At 42.5% G+C, this 24,988-nt stretch overlaps 3 protein-coding genes and 1 long non-coding RNA gene across 7 annotated transcripts; 2 read left to right on the forward strand and 2 right to left on the reverse strand.

Annotated features, from left to right (window-relative positions):
* Window positions 1–782: 782 nt before the first annotated feature.
* LOC147308752 (sentrin-specific protease 5-like) lies at window positions 783–5,713 on the forward strand. 3 transcript variants are annotated; one of them, XM_086272791.1, is made up of 12 exons: window positions 783–1,239; window positions 1,325–1,413; window positions 1,813–2,438; window positions 2,541–2,747; window positions 2,821–2,926; window positions 3,002–3,149; window positions 3,262–3,309; window positions 4,266–4,343; window positions 4,532–4,669; window positions 4,745–4,828; window positions 4,916–4,966; window positions 5,050–5,713. In XM_086272791.1, the coding sequence occupies exons 3-12, from the start codon at window positions 2,072–2,074 to the stop codon at window positions 5,164–5,166; spliced, it is 1,344 nt and encodes a 447-aa protein (XP_086128917.1). In that variant the 5' UTR covers window positions 783–1,239; window positions 1,325–1,413; window positions 1,813–2,071; the 3' UTR covers window positions 5,167–5,713. The 3 variants fall into 3 exon arrangements, with proteins under 3 accessions (XP_086128917.1, XP_086128915.1, XP_086128916.1); XM_086272789.1 differs by having other exon boundaries at window positions 1,813–2,747; XM_086272790.1 differs by having other exon boundaries at window positions 1,816–2,747.
* Window positions 5,695–14,728, reverse strand: LOC147308753 (protein crumbs homolog 1-like). 2 transcript variants are annotated; one of them, XM_086272781.1, is made up of 8 exons: window positions 14,601–14,728; window positions 12,171–13,142; window positions 10,452–11,002; window positions 10,156–10,321; window positions 7,575–8,484; window positions 7,449–7,490; window positions 7,216–7,338; window positions 5,695–7,097 (listed from the first exon to the last, which is right to left on the reverse strand). In XM_086272781.1, the coding sequence occupies exons 1-8, from the start codon at window positions 14,602–14,604 to the stop codon at window positions 6,845–6,847; spliced, it is 3,021 nt and encodes a 1,006-aa protein (XP_086128907.1). In that variant the 5' UTR covers window positions 14,605–14,728; the 3' UTR covers window positions 5,695–6,844. The 2 variants fall into 2 exon arrangements, with proteins under 2 accessions (XP_086128907.1, XP_086128906.1); XM_086272780.1 differs by lacking the exon at window positions 14,601–14,728 and adding an exon at window positions 13,384–13,563.
* On the forward strand, window positions 14,725–24,461 carry zbtb41 (zinc finger and BTB domain containing 41). The gene is made up of 11 exons (XM_086272782.1): window positions 14,725–14,946; window positions 15,459–16,700; window positions 17,621–17,828; window positions 19,010–19,079; window positions 20,651–20,798; window positions 21,133–21,262; window positions 21,396–21,491; window positions 21,661–21,767; window positions 21,903–22,008; window positions 22,156–22,244; window positions 22,866–24,461. The coding sequence occupies exons 2-11, from the start codon at window positions 15,491–15,493 to the stop codon at window positions 23,495–23,497; spliced, it is 2,796 nt and encodes a 931-aa protein (XP_086128908.1). The 5' UTR covers window positions 14,725–14,946; window positions 15,459–15,490; the 3' UTR covers window positions 23,498–24,461.
* On the reverse strand, window positions 19,337–21,493 carry LOC147308755 (uncharacterized). The gene is made up of 3 exons (XR_015126180.1): window positions 21,445–21,493; window positions 20,624–20,770; window positions 19,337–20,252 (listed from the first exon to the last, which is right to left on the reverse strand). It is a non-coding gene; the product is annotated as an uncharacterized LOC147308755 (long non-coding RNA).
* Window positions 24,462–24,988: the final 527 nt, after the last annotated feature.

Below are 24,988 nucleotides of genomic sequence, written 5' to 3' on the forward strand. Positions count from 1 at the left end.
AGGTCAGCAGCAGGCCGCAAACAGAGATACTGATGAGAAGATTTCAAATGTTTTCTCAAATGAGCAATAAAGTGCAGACTGAGGACCACCGCAGAGTTTTTCCATTCCCTCTAGAATACTTCACAAAGCTTAGAGGTTTAATAACTTTAGTAAAAACACACGGTCACTTCCATTCAGCATTAAATCACAGATATGTTACAGTACCGTGCAAACGTCTCGAGCCACGGCCATTTCTTTAGATTTAGCTTTGAATGAGCCCTTTAAACTGTATCTTTAGGCACTTTGTTAGTAGCAGCCTGCCACAAGAACAACCTCCCAAGTTTGTTTGGCTTCTCCTGAAAATAGTTTAGATTTTTCCCAACTGCTTTTAAAATTGAAATCTTGTGGCTGGGACTTCATTTTTAAAAGACTTCCTGCAGCCTCTGCTACGTGCAGAGACTGCAGGGAAGTCCATAATGTTTTTGTTTGGCTTATCATTTTCATGTTTAGTTTTGTGGATTCTGGAATTGTTTAATAGTCAATGACTGCAGAAGGTTGGAAGGCAAACAAGACATTTTTTATTCTGATGTTTCTGTAGCTTTGTATTTATTAATGAGACATGATTTCTTTGACTGGTGTTTTAATGATATTGCAAGATCAACTTTAAAGACAAAACAGAAATGGATGATGGATGAAAAAGCATAAGGGGTAAGAGTGTTGAGAGTAATGGAAACTAGAAAGAAGAACTTATTGTGGTCTTATTTTGCAAAGTAAAGGGATGTATAAGTTGAAGATACGGTATATTTACCCGGGTTATCAAGATTTGTTGTAACACTTGTTTCTATAAAATTTCTATAAAATAAAATCCCTGAACGCACAGAGAGGGCCTGCAGGGGGCAGTGACACACTTTAATGTAACTAAACGGACGTCTAAAGAAGAAGATCGTGTTTTGATTGGTCAGGATGAGAGGGGCACGTGACTACATGTGACTGTTAACGGTCAACGGATTGGATGAAGCCGAAGTCTAACAACCAATCACAGCAAGACGTCGCTCACGTTGCGTCCGTCTGCGTGATCCAATCTTGCATCGGCTAACCTGAATGCTAAGTAAGCTAAAGAGTTTTAGCTCCAAACGCCGTGTTCTGAATAAGAAACGCTCTGATTTATGTGAACGCACACACAGACAGGACGTGTCCGCGAAGAGCTTTCTCCGCTTCGAGGTTTCATTGAGCCAAACGAGGGGGAAACTGCGAGGCTACGTGAGTGTGTGGCTAGCTCCTCGTTTGTTGCAGCCAATTGTTGGGTGTCTTTAAACATCGCCGGCTTTTTTTTTTTTTTTTTTAGCAAGGGTCTGTGATTGGAAACACGTGTCTGGAAGAAAGCAATTCAAGGCGGGCAAAACAGCGACCTGTACCCGCTCCGACAGCCTGGAGGTAACAAAATAATATTGCTTGTAAAAATAAAAATGTGTGTCTTTCTATGTGGGGACATGTGCTGCACACGCGCACCTGCAGGCAGGTCTGTAACTCTCAGACCTCTGACAACTTCTGAAAAAGGCCTCCTTCTCAGTATAAAGAGCTGATGCAAGTGCAAAAGCAACAACTGTGATGGAAGACCTGTTCAGATCATTTGCCTTGGTAAAAGAAGCAGTAAGTAATTAGTCCATATGCACATTGTTAGTAGCAGCCTGCTACTAAAATTCTTCTCTACCTGAGAAGAATTTACCAGCGTTCAGCCACTGATCGGTTCACCGTAGGATCAGATCTATTTATGAAATCCTTTTTCATCAAAGTGAGGCTCATGTGTAATCAAACTTTTGTTCTGTGTCGCAGCAGATGGTCAGACTGTGAAACCAAAGCCAGGACAGGGACCCCTAAGTAAGCTGTGAGGATCGTGTCAAATTGTGAATTCTTCAGACCTCATGTTATTTCACCTTTCCACTTCAAGGTGAAATTGTCTCATCTAACAGCGGCTGGATCATGGCCCGGAAACCATGTAGCTCCGTGTGTTGGTTTGTTGCTAAATGCTGCTACATTTGAGCCGCCTCGCTCACACTTGGCTCTCCGGAAAGCGTTCTTCACTCTCTGCCAAATGCACCGAGCACAGAGCCAGCGGAGCAAAGCGAAATACTTGAAGAGGAGGAAGGGATCCATTTCTTTAATCAATGGGGTCTCTCACATGTCCAGGCGAGCCAAGAGGCGCTTGTACTGTAAACTACAGCTTTGGATGTGGAGGAAGTGGAGAGAGAAGTGCCACTTTGGGATATTTAGAGCTAAAAAACGCTTTGGCTCGGGCCCTGGCCTCAGTTTAAAGACACAAAAAAATAAAAGGAAAGCGTACCACGCGCTGAATGCAGCAAAAACATCAGTCCTTGTGTCAGCTCTTGGATGTGATACTGGAGGTTCAGAGGATCCCCTTAAAAGACAGAACCAGGATGTGAACACAGATGCTGCTGCAGGTACTGATGGTGAAACCATTACAGGAGAAACTTTGGTACACATTGGTGAAATTAGAGAGCCTTTAAGACACTGTCATAGTATCCAATCTTCATTAAATGCAGACAGTTACACATGTGAAGACGTCACACAGAGCAGGGTACCAGGAACAACTCCTGCACAAAGACTCGAGGTCGGCAGCCCATCAGCACAGACTGCTGGTACTCCAGGCCAGGACCAGAGTACAGTCACAGATGAGACCATCAGTAGTAAAAAAACAGTATCCCCTCACACTGATGTCAGCCTGAACGCACTGACGAAGGACATCCACGGTATGTGCATCGTTAACATTTGGTGCAACTTTCTTCTCTGGGCCGTTTGTTAAGAGTTTCTGTGTTTCTCCAGAGTTTCTTGATGACTTCTACATGAAATATGGAAGCTTAATCCCATTACGTAAGAACGACGTCTTGAGGCATCTCAAGGGGAAGTTTTACACTGGTTTAAGTGACAGGTAAATCAGAATTCTGTTGTTGTGGTAAAGAGTAAGTGGGAGCTTTCTGAGCGTTGCCTGTTTGTGTCTGTTCAGGAAAAACACAGTCCTCTCTGAGGTTACCAGATACCGAGCTGCGATCCTCCAGAAGCCCGTCCCGTCTTTTCAGGTGGTCTACAAGAAACACACGTTGACTCTGGACGATTTGTTGACGCTGGCAGATCAGAACTGGCTCAACGACCAGGTTAGCATCATCTATAACACCAAACACGGCATGCTTTACTGGATTCACTGGAGTGTGAATGTTTAAGATCAATGTAACGGGTGTGTGTACGCATTTGTTGTTTCTGTTGAAGGTTATGAACATGTACGGGGAACTGATCATGGATTCTTCCCATCACAAGGTAATTAAACAAAGCTCTAAATGAAGATCTAAAAATGCTGGAATTTTTCTTGCATCGGAACGCTAAGCGAGGAAAGATTTCACCTACCTGAGTTTTTCAATAAAGGGACTATAAGGCTGTATGTATTTCTATATTATTTAACGAGGTCAGTTTATTTACTCCAGACTGTTTAAAATGCTTCTTACCCCTCCGCTGTAAAAGGCTGACAGAGTATTGCTGTCACCCTGCCGGGCAGGCAGGCATGGAGGAGGAGGAGAGCTGGAGAGGGAATCAAGCCAGTTTCAGGAACAGTTTCTGCTCCTCTGTACAAGGAGGAGCAGGAGCCCCACAAAATGACTTCCAGCTGCTCTCTATGAGGAGAGCAGCTGGAACCTAATGTGGGGCTAAAGGACATGAGAACCTAATGTCCTTTAGTTGGAGCTCACAGATGATCTTCGTGCAGCTCGACTGGCTTTCGGTGCCACAGATCACCAGAACGGGCAAGTCGACCACTGGCACCCGTCGCTTTTCACACATGAGAGCAGATTCACTGAACTTGTGTAGCAGACCTGAGTCTGAAGATATCATCCAAACATGATACTCTCTGCAGCATCAGCCAGGATGATTGGTTAGGCAGTCGGTCAGTGATGCTCTGGTGACGAATAGCCTCTGAGCGTCAAACATGGCTCAGCTTGTTAGCCAGTGCTGCGTTGAGTGCTGTTAGATATGGAGATGAAATCCACAGACCTACAGTTAGACCTTATGCTGGTGCAGTAGGCCCCAGGTTCCTTGCTAGTAGCCCATGTAGTGCTGTGGACTACCCCTAGGAGTACTGGTACCCCAATATGAGACAATACTGTAGATATCGTTCCAATATTTATCCTATTACTTGAAAGCGATGTTTGATCCTAGAACTTTTAAATCTACGTATTTTTAATTGTTATAAACTGATGATTTCTGTTTGTCTTCGCTTTTAGGTCCATTTTCTCAACAGTTTCTTCCACCGGCAGCTGATGACCAAAGGATACGATGGTGTTAAGCGATGGACGAAGCAGGTGAGCTCTTAGATGGAAATGATGTGATACCCTTGTTAGTCATGCAGCTTTCTATTGCCATGTTTCTCCCAGAAGCAAAAAGAACTAACATAACTTTTATTTCTATGCAATGAAAAGTATGAAAAAAGTCTCTAAAGAACTAAAGAGTGGGTGGGATGGGTGGCTGTGATCTCGTGTGTCTCGTCCAGGTGGATTTGTTTTCTAAGAGACTTCTTTTGGTGCCTATCCATCTGGAGGTTCACTGGTGTTTGGTGACTGCAGACATCGTCCAAAAGAAAATCTGCCTTTATGACTCTCAAGGGAACGGGCTCCAGAAAGTTGGAAGGGTAATTACACACTTCACGTACACGCAGTTACTTTGACAAAATACTTTTTCTATCTAAACGTTTTCCTCTCAACAGAACATCCTGAAATACTTGATGACCGAAGCAAAAGAAAAGAAGCAAACTGCTTTTGAAAGCGGTTGGACGGTGGCGTTCGATGAGGTACGTCGTCCTGGTTTAAACTGTTACCTGTTTGAACGCTCGCTCTCACTGACACGATGTGCTGTCTCCCCCTGCTGCTCCTCGCAGAAAGTCCCGCAGCAGACCAACGAGAACGACTGCGGAGTTTTTGTTCTGGAGGTATGTGCGACTTTGTTCGCGTGCATGATCGTTTCAGATTTGTTTCTGTTGCTTGCTCACTACATGATATTGCTCTTTTACAGTATTCTAGATGCCTTGCTCTGACAAGACCCCTCCACTTCTCACAAAAAGACATACCAAAGATACGAAAGAGGATCTACAAAGAGCTCTGCGACTGTAAGCTCCATGAACAGGACTGATGAGTCATTAACTTGTTGGATGGATGTGTTTTGGTATAAAAATAACATAATAAGCAACTTAAAGAAGTCCAGATGCTTTTCTTTCCAAGCTCCTTGGACTACGATGACCTGGTCCAAGGATGACTGAGAACCTTCACAGACAACATCGTGTAGGGTGTGATTGTGGTAGCAGCTCCACAGCGGCCTTACATTATGTATATAATGTGAAAATACGATCCCTGCTGCGAAATATAATTCACTCGTCAGGTCACATTTTCATCCATTTTGGTAACTACTGCATATGATCAGTATTTAATCAAGCATGTCTTTGAGAGGAGAAGACGAGTGGACTTACCTGGAGCCATACGGAGTCTGTCCTGTCCTGTGTCCGTTTGGCAGCTACTATGTTTCTGTGAATCTTATTGGCACCATTGTTAGCATCAGATTTGACCTGTTATCACCAGATGAGTGAATTGAAGTAGTGTTTTCTTGAATGTGCCTGTTTCAGATGAGCAATATGTATACAAAGGATTTAAATAAAAACTGTCATTTTCCAAACATTTCACATTTATTTATATTTGTTTCTCCTAAAAGAGACCTTTAATGCTCATTTCCATCTACATGTTTTTTTCCTGTGACTCAGAGTAGGTTTGCATGATTCATATTTCAGTATGATCCTTTTTTTAATCACATATTGGACCTTTTGCAGCCCGTCAGGTGTGCCTGATAGTCATATTAGGCATATCACATCACACAGTGCCAAAAGTAGAAAAAAAAATGCATAAAAGTGAGTGTTTAACTCACGTTTGCATTTGCTGACCTCACCAGTTCAGTCTCTATCCATGTTTAACATGAGCATCCACAATTGTAGATGCTATGTTTGAGAAATGAAGGAAAAGCATAATGGGTTCCCTTTCAAGATCAGATACTGTATGCAGGACAACTTATTTTATATTACGTTACATAAATATTTGTAAATACGTCTTAGATACATATATTGTAATTTCAGTTTCATCCACTTGATTATAACTATGCGAGGAACAGTTACAAAACCCAGTGAGAGAAAAGCTGTCGCACAGATCAAAAAGTGGATATTTAAGGCACACACAGAGCTCTCTAAAGTGTAGTTTTCAGTATTAGAACCAGATTCACACACTGTCAAAAACACGATGGAGTATGTATTGTTCAACATAACCAAATAAACCTGTTCACAACAGACACATCTCTATTGCTGACCCTGTCAATACATTACACGAATACATAACGTATATCAACAGCCACTGTTCCTCGTTAGCAGCTCGTTGTAAAGCTGAGATTTAAAAAAAATTGTCTTCATAAAAAATTCAAACATTCATAAAAGTCTCATGTTTACGAGTGCACACTGAAACCAAGAGCTGTGTATCTGCAACACGGACCACTTAAATACTGCAGGTATTATGTAGATTAATGCAGATACACCTGGTTTATCAACCTAAATCACAAGAGGCCACAAAGGAGAACAGTTTCCCCTTACCACGGAGACTATGTAGGTAGATATATTTGCTCGCAATGTCTGTGGACGTGTATGTTCCCACAGGAAGAGATAAAACTGATTCATACAGCCCAAAGATGTTGCAGATCTCCTCCAGTAGATGTGCTGTTGTGACTGATTAACCCTTCACATCGAGCTAGGTCTGATTTTATTCATCATAAAGAGGGTCTAATCGTTGATCTGGAACCCCCACTCAATTTCTGGCTCGTCGTCGAGACGAATCACGAGGTAGGACACGAGCTGGAAGAGGTTCTGCCACAGGCCCAGGAAGAGGTACAAGTAGAAGTCGCTGACGTCTATTTGGCAGTGAATCCCCGAGTAATTCATGTCGCACACGCACTCAAAACTGTTCACATAGTTGACACAGAAACCTCCGTTCATACAGGGGTCAGAGGCACATTCATCCACATCCTTCTCACACCTGAAAGGAAAATTTAAAAAAGTTCTGTTTTTGGCCACCTGGGGGCAGTAGCTGCACTGAAATGGACTTTTAAAATCACAAGTTGCGTGCAAATTAACTATCATTATGCATGTCATACCATTGTCCCGCGAAGCCAGGCAGGCAGTAACAAGCATCATCAGCCTCGGAGCAGCTTCCTCCATTAAAGCAGCTGTAGTTCCACCGTGTACCCGTGCATGTAGACACGGGCAACCGAGGAAGTCTGGGCAAACATCAGAAGAGAGAAAGTAAACACTGTTTAATTCAGAAATGGTTGATTTGTTGTTTACTTGGTTAAGTGAAGTGTGTTGAATTTGATGTAAAAGCACTTACGGATTGGTCTCGATGTACCATGGGATTTCAGGGAGTTTCTCGCTGTAATAGAGAAGTTTGCAAATCAGCACAACTGGTGACATTGCTATCTCTGGTGACATTGAAATCAACTCTTGAGGAACTCACTCGCAGTACTGGCCGGTCATATTTTGAGGGCATAGACAGGAGTACGTCTGGAAGCCTTTGAGGCACGTGGCGCCGTGGCTGCAATTGCTTTTTTCACACATATCGACTTCTACCTCACATTGCTCGCCGCTGTACCCCTGCTCACACGCACACTTATACCCTCCAGGTAGGCTGACACAGTTGCCGTAGAGACAGGGCCCGGAGATGCAGGGGTCTGTCGAGTCTTGACACAGGTGGCCCGTCCACTCGGAGGAACACGTGCACTGATGCAGGTCAAACAGGTCCTCGCAGACACCCTCGTTCCTGCAAGGGTTAGGTGTGCAAACACTGGCTCCCCAGCAGCCGTACAGCAGGGGAGCATTGCTGTTTATCCTCAAAAACTGCTCCTCCTGAGGTCTGGGCAGGTTCAGCTCTGTATCGGGGTGGAAAGGGAGAAGAAGCCCCCCAATCTCGACAGGACCCAGACAGCCAGACAGATCCACTCCAGCATTCAGGCTTAGACCACCCAGGAAGATGTCCGCTTCCTTGCTGAGAAACTCCAGGTCACCCACAGCTGTTTTGGGCATGCTAATGGCCTCCTTTCCTCCATCCACGACCATGATCCAACTGGAGGTCGATGCCTGGGTTTCCAAGCTGAGCTTCACAGTGTGCCACTTTCCATCACTGAACTGAGTCTGGCTTTGAATAGACACGTTGTCCTTGTCACCCCCAACCTGGAGATCCATGACCACATGAGAGTTCAGGAGAGAGACCGTCAGGTAGTTTGAGTCCTTGTGTGCATGCAGTAATGTGGCAGCAAGCCGTCTTGAGCGGAAGCTGAGGGAGACACTGGTCAGGCTGCGCTTAATCTTTCCATTGCTCCGGTACTGTGGAATGCTGCTTCCAAGCCGAAATGTCACATTAGACAAGCCTGTAGCAGAGACAGGGAGGAGCAGCTTACTTGTTGCAGTCTCAAAGCATCACACCCATACAGACTACAGTCCCCCCTGAACATTAAAGACTCATGTTTTCAGGTCTTGAAGAGTAACCTAATACCACATTGCTCTTAGTCCTCCCTGTGGCTGAAAGTTTGACACAACCCATTGTAAATATGCCCTACATTTTGGGGCGTGGGCCATATTATAGAGCAAATTAATCTTTTCCCAATTTCCTTTATTTTTAACACATGTACACAGTAGATTTTGTATTACTCGATTGTCCTTTTTCCTTTTCAGTTATCCAATATAGATGTGAGAAGAACTTTTCTCCCTTACAAATGCTAAAACAAAAAATAAATGCCATCTAAATTTGCAGGCCTATGTGAATTTAATTTTCTTTCTTTCAAAATCACTGTTCACATCTCTCAAAAGGAGTGTCTCAAACCCCGTAAAGTACCTTGAGGTTAGTCAAGGCTAATCCACTCCATAAAATACCCTTAAAACTACAGTCTACTTACAATGTAAGATTGGGACATGTTATTGGTTTTACTGTCAAATTACCAAGAAATTATGCTGCACTTAGAGCAGCAATTACTTAGAGTATGACTTATCCCCTTTCCTGTAAAATACCCAGAATTGTGGCACTATGTAAAGTTACTTACTAATTACTAAAAATTACTTACAGACTTATTCAATTTATTTACAACAATTATTTATTTGCGTCCTCTAAAAGCATTATTCTAGTATTCCTACCTTTATGAATGTGTAGGTTATTATAATTACATTGTAATATCAAATAAAAAAACCACTGATATTCCATTAAATTACAGGGGAATTACATGCTGAGTTGCACGCTGTATTATAAAGCGTTAAACCAGTTTCTTTAAGAACTGCATACTGCTCATGTTTAATAAAAAAACAGTCTGGTCTGCTTTTACAAAGTGCACCCTGTGAGCGGGAAGTTCCTAGTGTAGTCACAAGGTTAGAGTTTAATTAAGCTAATGTCTTTTTTCAGGACTCTGTAAGTTCAACCACACTTGACAGTAGCCTGGCAGCATAGCAAATACAAACATACCAACTCTGCCTCAGCGGAAACTGATTTGTACTGGCGTACAGAAGGAGATGATTCCACTTTATTCTGACTGAGCCTTAATAACTTCAACGAAAACATAATTCCAAAAACATCCAGTGTGAAATAACCCCACTGTCCTTACCGTTTGTTTTTATTTAAACAGCAAATTAGCTCAAAAACTGTTTAAAAAGCTACTGTTTTCCCCTCCCCTCTGTGAACATGTGACTGCTCCAGGAAGACATGTCATCATAAACTACCACAGCCATGTGGCAGCAGAGTTAATCTGACCAGGGATTACCACGCCTTAGAGGAATCCCATGCAGGATCCCTGCCTCTACTGTGTTCCCTGCTGTAATCAACAGTGCTGTAATTAAAACTGTGTGTGCACCATTGAGTCCCCTAAAGGGACGTGCAGTGCTGATGATGTCTTCAGCGGATGTCAGTTCGCTTGCACATTACTTGTAAATTCTTCCAAATGCTTGCATGTGCCATGAATGGGAAATGAATTCTTAAAGAGTCTTTATTCCTCCCTGATGATGTACTTTCAGGACATGCATTATGCATGACTGGAACCTGTTATCAGGTTACTTACATTCAAAACCCTGAGAGAGGGGCTGACACATTGCAGCAGCTGGGCAGGGAGACAGCTCGCACCATTTCACCTCCTCACAGCGCCGCCCTGCAGTGTTGGGGGGGCAGTTGCAAATGAAATCATCCCACATGGAGTAACACACTCCCCCGTTAAGACAGGGGTTCACCTAATGCAGAGAAGACAGTATCAATTAATTATAAAGCACTCTTTCAGTGTTAGTGCAGACACCAGGGTCGCAAGGGGTAGCAGCTCATGCACAACAGCGTTATCGATATGGCAGCACTGCCATAACTCACAGCACAGGCGTTGTCGCTGCTGCATCCTTCTGCAACGCTGATGAGTTGTTCCAGGTTGTACGATTCTACCGGAGTTGATATTGGATAGAACTGCAGTCTTTTGTTGTTAATCCTCAGATCCTGGATGCATCCCTTGAAGTACCCGCCAAAAGAAGCCGATGCCCTTGAGTCTGGTAGCCCCCCGACATAAACCATATCCCCAGGATGGACCTGGATGAGCCTGATGGGTATAAAGCCCTGGCTTTGGGCTGACTGGAACAAGGTGGCTACCACTCCTTCCAGTTTCAGAGTCACCAGGTGGAAATGGCCGTCATTGATCACAGCCCGACCGACCAGGGTCTCAAAGTTGTTGACCTGAACTTTGATCATACCCGCTTCCAACCACAGGCGGAGGTACTGGCTTGTGGTGTTAGTCATGATAAGGAGCAGACCACTGGACTGTCTGGTGCGGATGAACATGGATATGATCACAGTATCACCTGGGTCATCATCCAATGAGAACACAGCATAGCTCTCGAGGTCTTTGTTTCCAAACCTGGCTGTGATGTACTCTGTATAAGCACGAGAAAGAGAGAAATTCATAATTTACTTAACAGGAGCAGTAAAGTCTTACATGTACAATCCCAGTAAAATCAAAAATGTGCAGCATCTCCAGTCTTTATGTAAGTGATAAAAAGATGTATCGTCTTATCTAACACCAATTAGTCTCTAATCTCATTTTTAAGCAAAACAATGCCATGATTATTGTATAGTCGTCAGTGTTATGGGAACTAAACGAGTTATTGTTTCAGTAAAAGGTTTTTACAATGAAGAAGGCTCGCAGGTCATTACAAGGAGGAGCTCCTCAGTTTGGCAACCAAAGAAGACACAAGTCCATAAGACTCCCTGATCTGGCAAACTGAAGGCATTCCCGGTCAATTACTGAACACCACGTTTTTTTAATCCTCGATGCAGGTGTATGTTCTAAAAGCATGGCTGTTTGACTTGACAGTCTGCTATTTCTACCAGCTCCGTAAGCTCCTTTAACGTCTGCCGACTAATTTTATCCTGCAGGGTGCTTCTCTTCACAGCTCACCACTGACACTTGAGCAGCAAGATGACTCAGGCTGAGCTTGAACTTGAACCAGTGCACCTATATTTAAAGGGTATCTCCAATAATTTGTCATCAGCTAAATTAAATGTTATTCAGGATTCAGAAATGTTACCTAACAGAGATCAGGTTAGCGCTAATGGGTGTGGTTCAATGGAAATCGCACCACATCTATTAAACCAAAAGTTGCACAAGGCCAAAAAAGGCTTTTGCTCACAAAACCTACATATTTTTTAAAAGTTATAACCTCAGACTGAAACAGCTATTTGTTAAAGAGGACCTCCATTGCTGTGTTTCATTGTGGGAAAGAAAATTTGTTTTTTGAGGTTCTGTACCTAAAGAAATAAAAAGACTATGTAGGGAGGAGGCTGGGATGGAGAGACAGGTCAACAAAACACTGGATGCAGAGCTTTTTAATGCCATGACTTTATGCAGTATTTGATGTTGCAGGTAAGGAAACAAACACAGGAGAAGCCCTGAACAGTAGGCGGGGACAGACAAGGTTTTTGTGGATGGCGGAGCAAATAGGAAGAAAAACTGGGAACTAACAAGCAATTTGAGTTTATTTGAGAATCTAATTAAAAAATTTACACAGCTTGCAATGATGTTAATGTATATGTAAGTCTTACCCTCTGCACAGTTGTTTCCCTCATATGGCCTGTGGCACTCACAAAGGTAACCCCTCCAGCCTTGGCTAACACAGCGGCCTCGGTTCTGACACGGGCTGTCGTCACACTTGTCTTTGTCGCTGCACCCCACAGTGATGTTCGCCTGGATGTGTGAACCTTCTGGGGCTATAACCGGCAATAACAGCCGTGAGTCTACAAACACATCTCTGAAGCAGCCCAGAAAAGCAGGAGGGTAGTCTGCTTCCTCCACTGCCCTGCCCAGTGTCCAGTTCCCACTGATTGCTCCAATGAAGAGGCTGTGACGAACTGCTTCGGGCTCAGGGAGAGAGGAGGCCTGTTCAAGCAGCTGGACTTCAGCATTGGACTCTCTGGTGCAGCTTCCTTCAGTGCATAGCAGCCTGATGAGACTGACCACGCCACCCAGAGATGCTTCCACTGTGTGCCACTTGCTGTCAGACAAATATCCTGGAAGCTCTTGAACCAATGTGCTGGAGCCTTGGCCTCTCAGGCTGAGGAGGCAGAGATGCCCGTGCATCAGCTCGATGCTGAAGAGCAGATCGTCCACCCTGCGTTGTAAGAGGGTGCCAACCAGTTGTTCCGTCCTGAAGCTGAAGGTGACGTTAAGAGGAGCTTCTTGGTCTAGGAGCGGCGTCTGTATGTACACATAGCCTCTGGACTCAAATGAGAAAACAGTAGGAGTCTGGCATTTAGGGCTCGTGAAGCCAGCAGGGCAGATGCATGTGTAACTGTGGTGATCGTTCACAAATAAGGGAGAACACACTCCTCCATTCTCACACTGGTTCTCATTACAGCCTGTAAGTGCAACTGTGCAATTCTGTCCACCATACAGCTGCCCGTTTTGGCTCTGAGAGGCGCAAAGGCATCTGAATCCTCCATTGTGGCTCTCACATACACCACCGTTTTGGCATGGCTGCTGTTCACATCCACTGATGTCCTCGCTGGAGACGGTGTCTAGAGAGCAGATTATAGTTCATTATAACTTTTTATACATATATTTGTGTAAACAGAGAGGCACGTAAGGCGTCTACACAAATGAATTAATTTTAAACATACAAAAAAAAATCAGCTGTACAAACTTCAGTACACTTCACTTCACTTCAAATATGCCAATGACGAGGTGAGAACGAGAGCAGAAAAACATACTAATGACTCTAATATTGACCTGTGACAACAACACACAAGTTATATTTACCTGCAAAAAGCAACCACAGCATGCACAAATACACGCTGAATCTCAACATTGTCCCTTACAATCCTACAAACTGTTCAATGTTTGGCAGGTTTGTTATTTTGGATCAAACACAGGTGAAAATACTTGCATGTGCACCTCCATCTTCACTGCCTGAAGACCACTGTTTGTGTGCGTTCACTGAAATGCATGGATCGCTGCACGCCAGATAGGAGGGATTAAGCTAATGCACTTACAATGTCTTACACGTTAAACGTGTTGGGGAAGGGAGGGGTGCACCCAAGAGGCTAATCTGAACAACTTCAAGCATGTTCCCTGGACAGAACTCTAATGTCCTCTTATGTAAGGGATGGCGATGCCAGAGGTGCCAGAGTTTGGGCACAACTGAAATTCAGTTTGAGAATTAAGTTTATGTAGAGGTAAGCAGTCCTTCCATTCACTTTTATGCACATGTCCTGAAACATGGACACTAACGCAAATGGATGTGTGCACGTGCACACACATATGCACTGCAGGTTGAGTGCAGTTTGGCTGCAGTGGGTTGGATCAAGGCTCCAGTCTTTGAATGAGGCAAACTGAGGCCAGTGTTTCTAATCTGGGAAGCATCTTTGTCATTTAAATGCCTCTGACGTAACCACAATTCATTTAACTCTAAGAGCATTCACTTTGGTCTCTGGTACAACTAATGGGCTTGATGCTCTGTTTGTGTTGCTTATTTTACCATTGGTCTGGCTCAGGCTGATAAACCTAGGACTCCACCCTATGATGAGGGTTTTGAACCCTTAAACTCATTCACTGAAAATATTACCAAAATACTCCGTATTGCCATGCATTCACTTTAGTGAATTCAGAAGTACAGTGCTAACAATGTACTTCAAATTTAAATATACAGTACAACCAAATTGCCCTGCAGGAGGTGGGTGACTCTGTAAATTCTTCCACCTGGAGGGGCCACAGCCTAATCGTGGATTCACATCCAGGGGCCTTCTTGCTGTGGGTCAACAGTGCCGACCATCTCACCACGATTCCTCCAATATTACTTTATATTATATTTTTGTTGCAATTGGCTGGGAATTTTTACATTTTTAAAAACAAAATACTGCATTTATATGTTGTCAACGGTTTAAAAAAAAATCTTAAATGTTAGCTGTCAGATAAATGTAGTTGGAAAGTAGAAAAAAAAGAAAGCCAATATGCCATTAGCTGTTGGACTACATTACCCATGATGCCGTCGTGTTATGAGCTCACGATGATAATCGACAAAAAACACCCCAGCCTTTGTTTATTTCGTCTTTGACTTTTCATGTATTATATAGAAAATGAAGTAACACGGGCATGAACTGTCGTAATTGTTGAGGTTTATTTCTCTGCTGCTTGTGTTTACGCGGATAAAAATGGACCGTTAGAGAACAAAAGCTGAAGCAGCCAATGAGCAAACGGCTTGTTTCGGTGTCTGGTGGGGCGTTACAAATATCCAGGAAATTATTATTCCTTCGTTTATTTCTCACATTTCTTATTCAAGCTGGGGGTACGCGGTGCCTTGTAAACGTGTCCCGCAACTCTTAGGTAAGACGTTTGGTTAAAATACGAGTGCGTATGAAATGATAGTTTGCAGGGTAACATCAGAGGTCGTTTGTCAACACTCTCCTCGGAGGGGGGCCCGCCCGTCACTCCGATAACACAATGTTAGGGGTCCTTGAGGTGGGGAGCGAATATGTAAATGCCCCTGTCCTGGCAGTTAACAATTTAGATTAGCAGCAGAGTTAAGTTAGCTTAATTTCACATTTAAGGCCACTGAGGCCTTTATTGTGTTGAATGCATTGTTTATAACGAATAGCAGTTTTGTGTTTCGCATTAGCACGAGAAATCTCTTAGCATCTTTTTATGTGTGGTTATGCATATGTATGACTACAGTCTCCTTTTACAGTCAGCTTTGCTGCACTGTGTTGCACTTACATACCAAACCATTTGTGCAACCTCTTGACTAACATGCTCCTGTGAAATCTGAATAAAAAACCAAGTAGTCAGCAGCTATACATGTTCAGTCCCAGCTCTGATGACATTCCTCTTCTCTCCAGGAGGGATTCCTTGTAGACCTGCAGACACATTAATGACGAAAAAGCCTAGCACTATGCTCCGTCCCAGACGTGGCAGGCAGGCCAGTGCCAGTGGTGACGGTGTACCTCCATCCAACATCCCAACAAACTCTGAAACGTTACAGGAGTCAGCCCCACAAATGAGACATCTGATCATGTCACAGCACAGTAACAACCTCCTCAATTTCTTGAATGAGGACCGGAGCCGGCAGAAGTTCTGCGATGTGTTTGTGTCTGTAGGTGGGAAGACCTACAGTGCCCACAAGGTGGTTTTGGCCCATGGGAGCAGCTATTTCCATGCTGAGCTGTCCAAGAATCCTTCTGCTAAAACTCATGTGACTCTGGAGCACGTGGAGGACTCTGTTTTCCAGCAACTGCTCAGCTTCTTGTACACCGCTGAGTGTGTTGTTGCAGAGACAGCACTCCCAGCTCTAACTGAAGCGGCCCGATTCCTGGACATGATGGATATATTAAAGCTGTTATGTAAAGACGGTGAAGTACAACCTGTAAGTGTAATACAAACCCAGGTTGAGACAATAGCTTCTCATAAAGTGGAAACTACCTCCAACAACTCGCCAGGAGCTGATACAGAGATCAACAGTCCAGCTGATGTTCAAGGAAACCTGTTCGGTCATGATAACTCCAATCAGGGTCAATTGGCTGAGAGTGTACACACTGATGTACATCAGGAGGCCTCAAATGAGGAAGAAAAGACGACAGGTCAGGGAAGTGCTACCACACGGAGATCAGCTCGTAGGAGGAGAACACCTACTAAGTATAAAAGAAATGATGGTGAGTACAGTAGCAGTGCTCCCAAGGAAAAACAAAGCACTGCATCATCAAGGCAGCACAACAAAAACAGACTGGAAGGAAAAGGGGAAGTGAATGTGACAGCCAAGCTGGATGTGAATAAGGCATCTAAACCAGTTCAGGGTGACGATGTAATGGATATGGAAGAGGAGGAGGAAGAGAGAGGAGACGCAAATGCCGCTATTATTGCTGAGACAGCTGATGAGGCAGAGAGCCGTGCAGATCTGCAGAATTCAGATCTACAGAGGACAGAGCAGCAGGCTGCTGACAGGGTGGAGATGCATGTTGGAGCAGCAGCAGGAAGCTCTAACCAGAGTCCAGTGTATCCTGAAGGTCTGGCTCCAGTCATCATACAGAACTCCAGCAAGAAGATCCTCAAGTGCCCCAAATGTGACAAGACGTTTGACCGTGCAGGTGGGAACCACGGAATAAGATCTAGATTATTAGTGTTATTCTTATCTTACATGGTTAACAGATAAGACCAGAGATAATTATTTTTTGTAATGTCATTCAGTGTTTGGTCGGCACACACATATAATAGCTATAAATGCTCATCATGAATTACCACAGCCTAAGATTTGAGGGTCATTCCATAGAAGATCAGTCAAAATTGATTTTGTAAAACTTTGTTTATTTATCAGCGCTTTGTAACCCTAAAAGTTAATAGAGTTGAGTTGTAGTTTGCACTTTTTAAATTTTATTGCAGCATTTCACCCCCCATAATTTCATGGGTAAAAAAAAAAATATATACACCATTAACACGGCTAACCTGTTAGACAGTAAAACAAGTTATGTCATACAAAGGGTCTTCTTTTTTTGTCTACATTTTCATACGAGTCTCATCTCCTGGCCATGGTTCCTTCTGTTTCATAATATTTATAATACAGTAAGTTTGTAATGTTCAGCAAGTGTTTAATATTAGATTCTGTTTAACCAAGGAAAGCAGGATTTGTGATAACACAACTAGTGTGGAAGACTATTCAACTGATTTAACCCCTTACTGATTTCCTGTTTTTTGGTATGTTTGTCACACTTAAATGTTTCAGATCATTAAACAAATGTAAATATTAGACAAAGATAACACAAGTAAATACAAGAGTTTCTAAATGAAGGTGCTTATTATTAAAGGAAAAAAAATCCAAACTTACATGGCCATTGTTTATAAATAGATTTTTTTGTGGCCTCTAAAGTGTCTTTAGAGAGTGCCTCTAAAAGGCATTGCTGTGTTTGTATTGTAAGTGTAAAGGGTTTTTTTCTTGTAGAGGTACGTCTGTAGTGTGTGTTTATCTTATGACCCAGATGTGTTCCTAATACAGTATAAATCATATTTCCAGGGAAATATGAGAGCCACACTCGAGTGCACACAGGCGAGAAACCTTTCCAGTGTGACATCTGTCTGCAGCGTTACTCCACCAAGTCTAACCTGACTGTACACAAGAAGAAGCACGCCAGCGACGTCCCGTTCCAGAAAAAGGAGCACAAATGTCCCTTCTGCAACAAACTTCATGCCAGCAAGAAAACCCTGGCCAAGCACGTCAGGAGGTGAGAGATGGCCATTTTACTTTGGTATTGTAATAAATTCACATAATGTTCATGGGATGATTGATGCCAGGGTAAGAAAATGGATGTAAATGTGCAAGTATAGTATGTTTGGACCACTCCCTGTCGCTCTGGTTGCAAATCATCACCAGCTCAAGATATCAGCATACATGTGTGGGAGGTATTTAGGCTTTGCTTTGTACAAAAAAGAAAAGCTATAACACTGCATCCATGTACATACAGTGTATATGGTGTGTGCAGTGCAGTGAATGATAATTCATATACACTAATAGTTAAAAATAAATCCAGAAAGATCAGCCTCGTGGTGAAGAGTCTGAGATTGGCAGTCTATCATTTTACATGTTCAGTTTCCGTGTTATTGGATTTAATATACAATTAAAATGATTGAAGCAGTGTCACCAGCACTATAGCGCTCATATTTGTAAAACTCTGGCTCTACTTAAATTCTAGTTAAGATATTATACAATACAATACAATTTGATTTATATAGCACATTTAAAAAACCACAGGTATGCCAAAGTGCTTCACAGAATGAGTTAAGAGCAATAATAAATACAAATATGAAAATACAAATAAAATATACTAACAGGCGGGTGACATAACTAACCAATAATACACCAGGCATAGTAGGCACCAGTGAAGTCTGCACACAATGCTGAAGGTTAAAACATTATAAACATTAACAAAGTGATAAAGATAAGTTCCAGTACACTAAAAATGTGGGCTCTAGGAGGCGGGGAAAGCAAGACTAAACAAATAAGTTTTTAATCGAGATTTAAAAGATTGAATTGAATCAGACGCCCGAATAGCTAGGGGGAGGTTATTCCAGAGGTAGAGTGCGACAGTGGCGAATGCGCGGTCACCTCTGGTCTTGAGCCGAGATCTAGGTCGCACCAGGAGCATTTGGCCTGCTGATCTAAGCGCTCTCCCAGGGATATAAAAGCTGAGGAGATCCGTAAGATAGCTGGGCGCGGTGTTACTTATGATTTTAAAAGTGAGCAATAAGATTTTAAAATCAATACGAAATTTAATAGGGAGCCAGTGCAGGTCGGATATTATAGTTAAGTCATTTGTGCAGCACAAACATCACACAACACCAACATCAGCTGAGCTGCTGCTGTGCTGTTGCGCTGTGTAATGAAGTATCTTCTCTTTCCTGTCAGGTTTCATCCAGACCACATCCAAGAGTTTCTTACCAAAAGGAAGAGGAAGAGTGAAAGCTGGAAATGTGCTGTGAGGACTGGTTTCAGTTTTGAAGAAATATTTATGTTATTGACAGTGATGTTAGCAAATGTATTTCTCCTGATGAGCCCACATCCATTTTTTATAATGTATTTCCAAGACTCAGTCAATCAAACAATCAGTTATTATCAAATTAAATACTTTTTAAGAACTTTATCTTTTTAACTGATAGTCTGTGGAATCAACAATAATATTAGTTCAATTCAATTTATTTGATACAGCACCAAATCACAACAACAGTCGCCTCAAGGTGCAAGAACCTACAATAACACATACAGAGAAAAACCCAACAATCATATGACCCCCTATGAGCAAGCACTTTGGCGACAGCGGGGAGGAAAAACTCCCTTTTAACAGGAAGAAACCTCCGGCAGAACCAGGCTCAGAGAAGGGCGGGGCCATCTGCTGCGACTGGTTGGGGTGAGAGAAGGAAGACAAGATAAAGACATGCTGTGGAAGAGAGACAGAGGTTAATAACAAGTATGATTCAGTGGAGAGAGGTCTGTTAACGCATAGTAAGTGAGAAAGGTGGCTGAAGAAGCAGCTGCATCATGGGAATCCCCGGCAGCCTACACCTATTGCAGAATAACTAAGGGAGGATTCAGGGTCACCTGGTCCAGCCCTAACTATATGCTTTAGCAGAAAGGAAAGTTTTAAGCCTAATCTTAAAAGTAGAGATATTGTCTGTCTCCCGAGTCCAAACTGGAAGCTGGTTCCACAGAAGAGGGGCCTGAAAACTGAAGGTTCTCCCTCCCTTTATCAAATGAGTTAATTTTTCATTCTGCAGTCTGCAGCTGATGTGGTAAGATACTGATCAGACCAGAACGCACAACCACTGTGGTCCCACTTGCAAACTCTTTGAACACGTTTTCCTTTCTCGTCTCTGTCATGCATTCATGCATGCAAATGTCAATAAAGTTACAGTACTTATTTTCAAGCCTTCTGCTAGGCCTACGGAGGAGGAGTGAGGATCAACAAAGATGATTTGTTTTTTAATTCATACATTTTTTTATGTGGCATGTCATTTCAAATGCAGCTTTTCAGACAGCTCAACAGGTGTCACCAAACACAAAGTGTCTGTGCCGTTTGCCACACAGTCTCTCTTGTTTGCTCCAACAGTTGTTGTGTTTGAAGAGAAAAAAGTTAGTGTGTGATCGTTTTAATCTGAGAAATGGAGAAAGATGTAAGAAGGAGAGGAGAGGAAGGTGACAGATTATTTTCAAAGACAAGGACTGTTCAGCAAGTAACATTTGTTAAAATGGAAATTTACATGTTACACAACTTATTGTGAAATGTCTTTTATAAGAGACTAAATGATAATAATTTATTGCTCAGAGTTTATACAGGATGGCAGCTGTAGGCTAAACTGGATAGTTTGTGGTCTTGTGGTAAAGTTATAATAATGGATTAAGCTCATTGATCAATGTTTTCCTGTGTCAATATTTAAAGAAACTCTTTATATTAGTATATCTGTGAAATAACCAGTGTTTACATCCATGACTTTTATATGGGCTGTAATGATGAATTAATCCTACCTGTAACCTTTGAACTCTCTGTATCAGATCTGTTTCAAGACCTTCACTCGCAAACCTCATCTGGAGGAGCACATGATCCTGCACAGCCAAGACCGGCCTTTTAAATGCTCCTTCTGTGATGAATACTTTAAATCCAGGTTTGCCAGGCTGAAACACCAAGAGAAGTTCCACTTAGGTGAGAACTATTTGTTTCACTTATATATTTAAACGTATTTTTGAATCTCAGATAAGTATTTAAATAGAGAATATTCAGGAGATAAAGTTTTTGTTTTTCATGTTTTCAGACTATATTAAATCCAAACCTTTAACGTTTTTCTCCAGGTGCTTCAACTTCGTCTCATAGTCCAAAGACATGCAGACGGGTTAGTTTAGGTTAAGTTAGTGATTCTAAATTGACTGTATTTGTTCATGTGAGAGTGAATGGTTATCTGAATGTGCCAGGGTGTACTTTTGTAACCCATATTGAAGTAGCAATTGATCTACTCGATTTCGTCCTGCCTCATTTTCAGGTCCTTTCCCCTGTGAGATCTGTGGTCGTCAGTTTAATGACACCGGCAACAGGAAGAGGCACATCGAGTGCACACATGGAGGCAAAAGAAAGTGGACCTGCTTGGTTTGTGGGAAATCAGTAAGAGAAAGGTACACCTGTCTGTGCCTGTTACATTTCCCACATGGCCCGTTTTTATGTGGGAGTGCACTATGTTATACGGCAATGATTATTTATTTAAAAAAAATAGTCATAGATGATCATATTTGAGTTTCCACATCACAGGACAACCCTAAAGGAGCATTTGAGGATCCACAGTGGAGAGAAACCTCACCTCTGTAGTATTTGTGGCCAAAGTTTCCGTCACGGCAGCTCCTACAGGTGGGTCCTGTGAGATTTGGAGACGCCGTTTGGTGTTGGTGATCACAAAAGTTTCAAACTTTCTACTATGAAATTTCCCACTTGTGGGACTAATAAAGGTATCTTATGACCTTATGAACATAACTTCATAGTAGACTTGTCTTTAATGAGAAAACTGTTCCTTGGACAGGCTTCATCTCAGAGTCCACCATGATGACAAGCGATATGAGTGTGATGTTTGTGGGAAAACCTTCATACGCCACGATCACCTGACCAAACATCAGAAAATACACTCTGGTGAGCATGGAAGGGACGGCAGCGCTATTCTCTAGTTTTACTTGTTACTTTTGTGGCTTTTTCTCCGCACAGAGTCACATGGTACAGCGTAAAACACTTAAAACAGTATTTTAACTGTGCCCATTTCTATTACAGGTGAGAAAGCACACCAGTGTGAGGAGTGTGGCAAGTGCTTCAGACGCCATGATCACCTGACAGTCCACTACAGAAGTGTTCATCTGGGAGAGAAAGTCTGGCAGAAGTATGTTATACAAACCACGGGCTGGTTCTCTAGTGTAGTTGTGTTGTTGTTGTCACTTGCTTCTCTCTGCATCTCCTTTCCAGAGTAGCCTGGAGGTTTGGTAAACGTTCCCTTTGTGTGTTAATGACAGATTTTTTTTCCTCTCAGGTATAAAACTGCTGTGCATCAGTGTGAGGTCTGCAAGAAAGAATTTAAAGGAAAGTCAAGTCTAGAAATGCACTTTAGGACTCACTCAGGTAAGGAAGCAAATGAGTTAGTGGAAAGTCTACATTTGCATGAAAATACTTCCTGTATGAGAACAGAAAAGAAGTGGATCTTTAATGAGTGTTTTTAGGCTTGTTTTATTCTTTTTTTTTTTTATAAACTGAATCCTTTAAACATGAGCAGCTTCAACTGGAGATTATATTCTGTTTTGGATGCAGACACAGATATCTGGATGAGTAGTCATTCTTGTTCTTTGAATCTCACTTTAAGCCCCGTGGATGTGTCTGTAAGCTCCGCGCTCACCGTCTCATGATAAAACTTAAGTCACTTTGACACAAACAGATCTGAGCAGACTCCTGGATGCAGAAACTATAACAAGACCACTAACTGTTGCTGACAGCTGTGCATTTGTTGTTTAACAGTTTCATTTGTATGAGCTGTGTCGAGTAGACAACATTTAGAAGAACCATGAAATAAAGACTTTTTGGGTTTGGAGAAGTGATAACAAAAGACGCCTCTACAAACAGTCGGGGGGTCTTGAAAGCCTGACAGTCAGTGTTCTGATGCAGGGTCCATCAGGACAGAAGATGATTATTATTAAATTAAAGGCGCCGTAGACGTGAATGTCTGTCTTTCTGTGTTATGTGTAACAGGTGAGAAACCGCACAGATGTCCCGAGTGCCATCAGACATTTCGGATCAAGAAGACTTTGACGAAGCACATGGTGATTCACTCAGACGTCCGTCCCTTTAACTGTCCCCACTGCAGCGCCACTTTTAAAAGAAAAGACAAGCTCAAGTACCACGTCGACCACGTGCACAGCACGCGCTTTGCCGAGCAGCCCCTCAGCTCGATCGGTGAAGAAAAAATAGTGTCGGTTACTTTTGAGGAAAGCTCAAAGACGTACCATGCCGAGCCCAAGTCGAGCCACCAAACCAGCCCCGCTCCTACAAACGTGTGCGTTCCCGTCACTTTAGTTCCCATCCAGATGGCTGGAGGAGCGCAGGGCGACTTGACCATTCACAGGCCTCCACCTCACTCCTCACAGACTCACACAGTCATTAGCTTGCAGACTCAAGGACAGCAGCAAAACTCTGGCTACCAGGCTACGGACATGGCCTTCTTAGAGAAGTACACCCTCACACCTCAACCGGGCAACATCGTCCACCCCGTGAGGGCGGATCAGATGCTGGACCACCGAGAGCAGTCCTACCTGGGAACGCTGCTTGGACTCGATTCATCTTCCTCTGTGCAGAACTTGGCCACCTCTGATCATGCCCACTGACGCTCCTTGGCAAAAAACTGGAGCTTAAAGGCAAAGCGCAACAAACTTGGCACAGAAATCATGTAGGGAGAACCAAAGACGTAGTCACCTCTGCAGTGTGTTTGTATTTTAACATGGCGGTGACTCGCAGTCAGACTCACGTACCATCTAAACTTAGGACAAAAAAAATAAATCCAACCAGATTTTGATGGATTTGTGTGACATGTTTAAGATTAAAAACCTGTAAATTTAATTTAAACTTAAAAAAAGACATTCTGGTAATAATGAAACATTTTTAAACATTACTTTAGCAAGTCCAAGTCTAGGCAGGATTTTTTGCTGTTACTGAAGTGTTTACCGTTTCATATCAGAGTTTTTATTAGCACGGTCACTGTCATTTTTAACGGATTCATTTTAAAATGAATGATGAGATTTTTGATAGACAAATCATGTAATTATTTTTAGTACAAACAGTTTGCCGGTTCTAACTTCTAATAATTAATGCTGGTTCACCAAATACACAATAAACTTCTAATAAAAATAATAATCGCTGGTGGTTAGAGGAATTCTAAACTGTGACTGCAGTATACATGTGTGCAATTTGTCAAAAACAAGCACAATGATTTCTTTTTAAAAACTTGATGTAGTTTTATGATTTAGAGTAATGTAGGTGAAAGGGAGAGCTTTCAGCCACTTGTGAGCTTGAACAGCTGTAGGTGTGAATAACCTTTGTTGTTTAGCTTTAGTTACACATCTGGTTTTAAGTTGAGATGTTTCATGAACAAATTTCAAGCTTGTTAAATAAAGTAAAACAAGTGTACAATGAATAACATATAATGACTCTTTATTTGAGGGCAATAATTAGGCATACACTGCATTTCTTTTACAGATGAAGACTCACCAACAGACAAGTCTTTTTAAAGATAAGTTTTCAGTTAATATCTCTTTGGAAATCACCTGGTTGGTGCAAATATACCCCTGACCTCCTTCAGTTCCTCGGATGTCCGTAAACATCTGGGAACCCGAGGAGACCAGCAGCTGGAACCTCTGGGAGATTTGTCTGATATAAGATTCTAGCTGTGTTGCGTCTTTGTCTTTGGTTTTGTCTCAAATATTTCCCTTCAGTTAAACTGCAGGCAAATTCAGCACCCAGACTCCTGCACTACAAAGTGATGCTGTAAAGATGGTGCAGGATGCAGTTTAGTGTTGTCCTGTTGAAATATGCAAGGCCTTCCTTGCATATTTAAAAAGCGCTATACAAATACAGGCCATTTACCATTTACCTTCCCAGAAAAAGACCTATTCTGGGTGGGAGCATAAACCGCACTAAAACCTGTACATATGCAATGTTTTTGTGTTTTCAATGCTGTACAGTCATGTGAAAAAAAGTCTTCAGAGCACTATGTGGTTCTGTGAAGTACATCTATCAAAGCAGAGGTTTTGGCTTTTTGCAGGTCTAGAGCATTCAGGTGTGTGTTAACAGGAAGGCAACAGCATTACACTCATTACACT

The sequence above is a fragment of the Aulonocara sp. 'chitande type north' Nkhata Bay genome, linkage group LG18 (assembly GCF_057382095.1).
Source record: "Aulonocara sp. 'chitande type north' Nkhata Bay isolate Kocher_YH1m ecotype deep benthic linkage group LG18, A_spYH_male_GT1.1, whole genome shotgun sequence".
Lineage (NCBI taxonomy): Eukaryota > Metazoa > Chordata > Actinopteri > Cichliformes > Cichlidae > Aulonocara > Aulonocara sp. 'chitande type north' Nkhata Bay.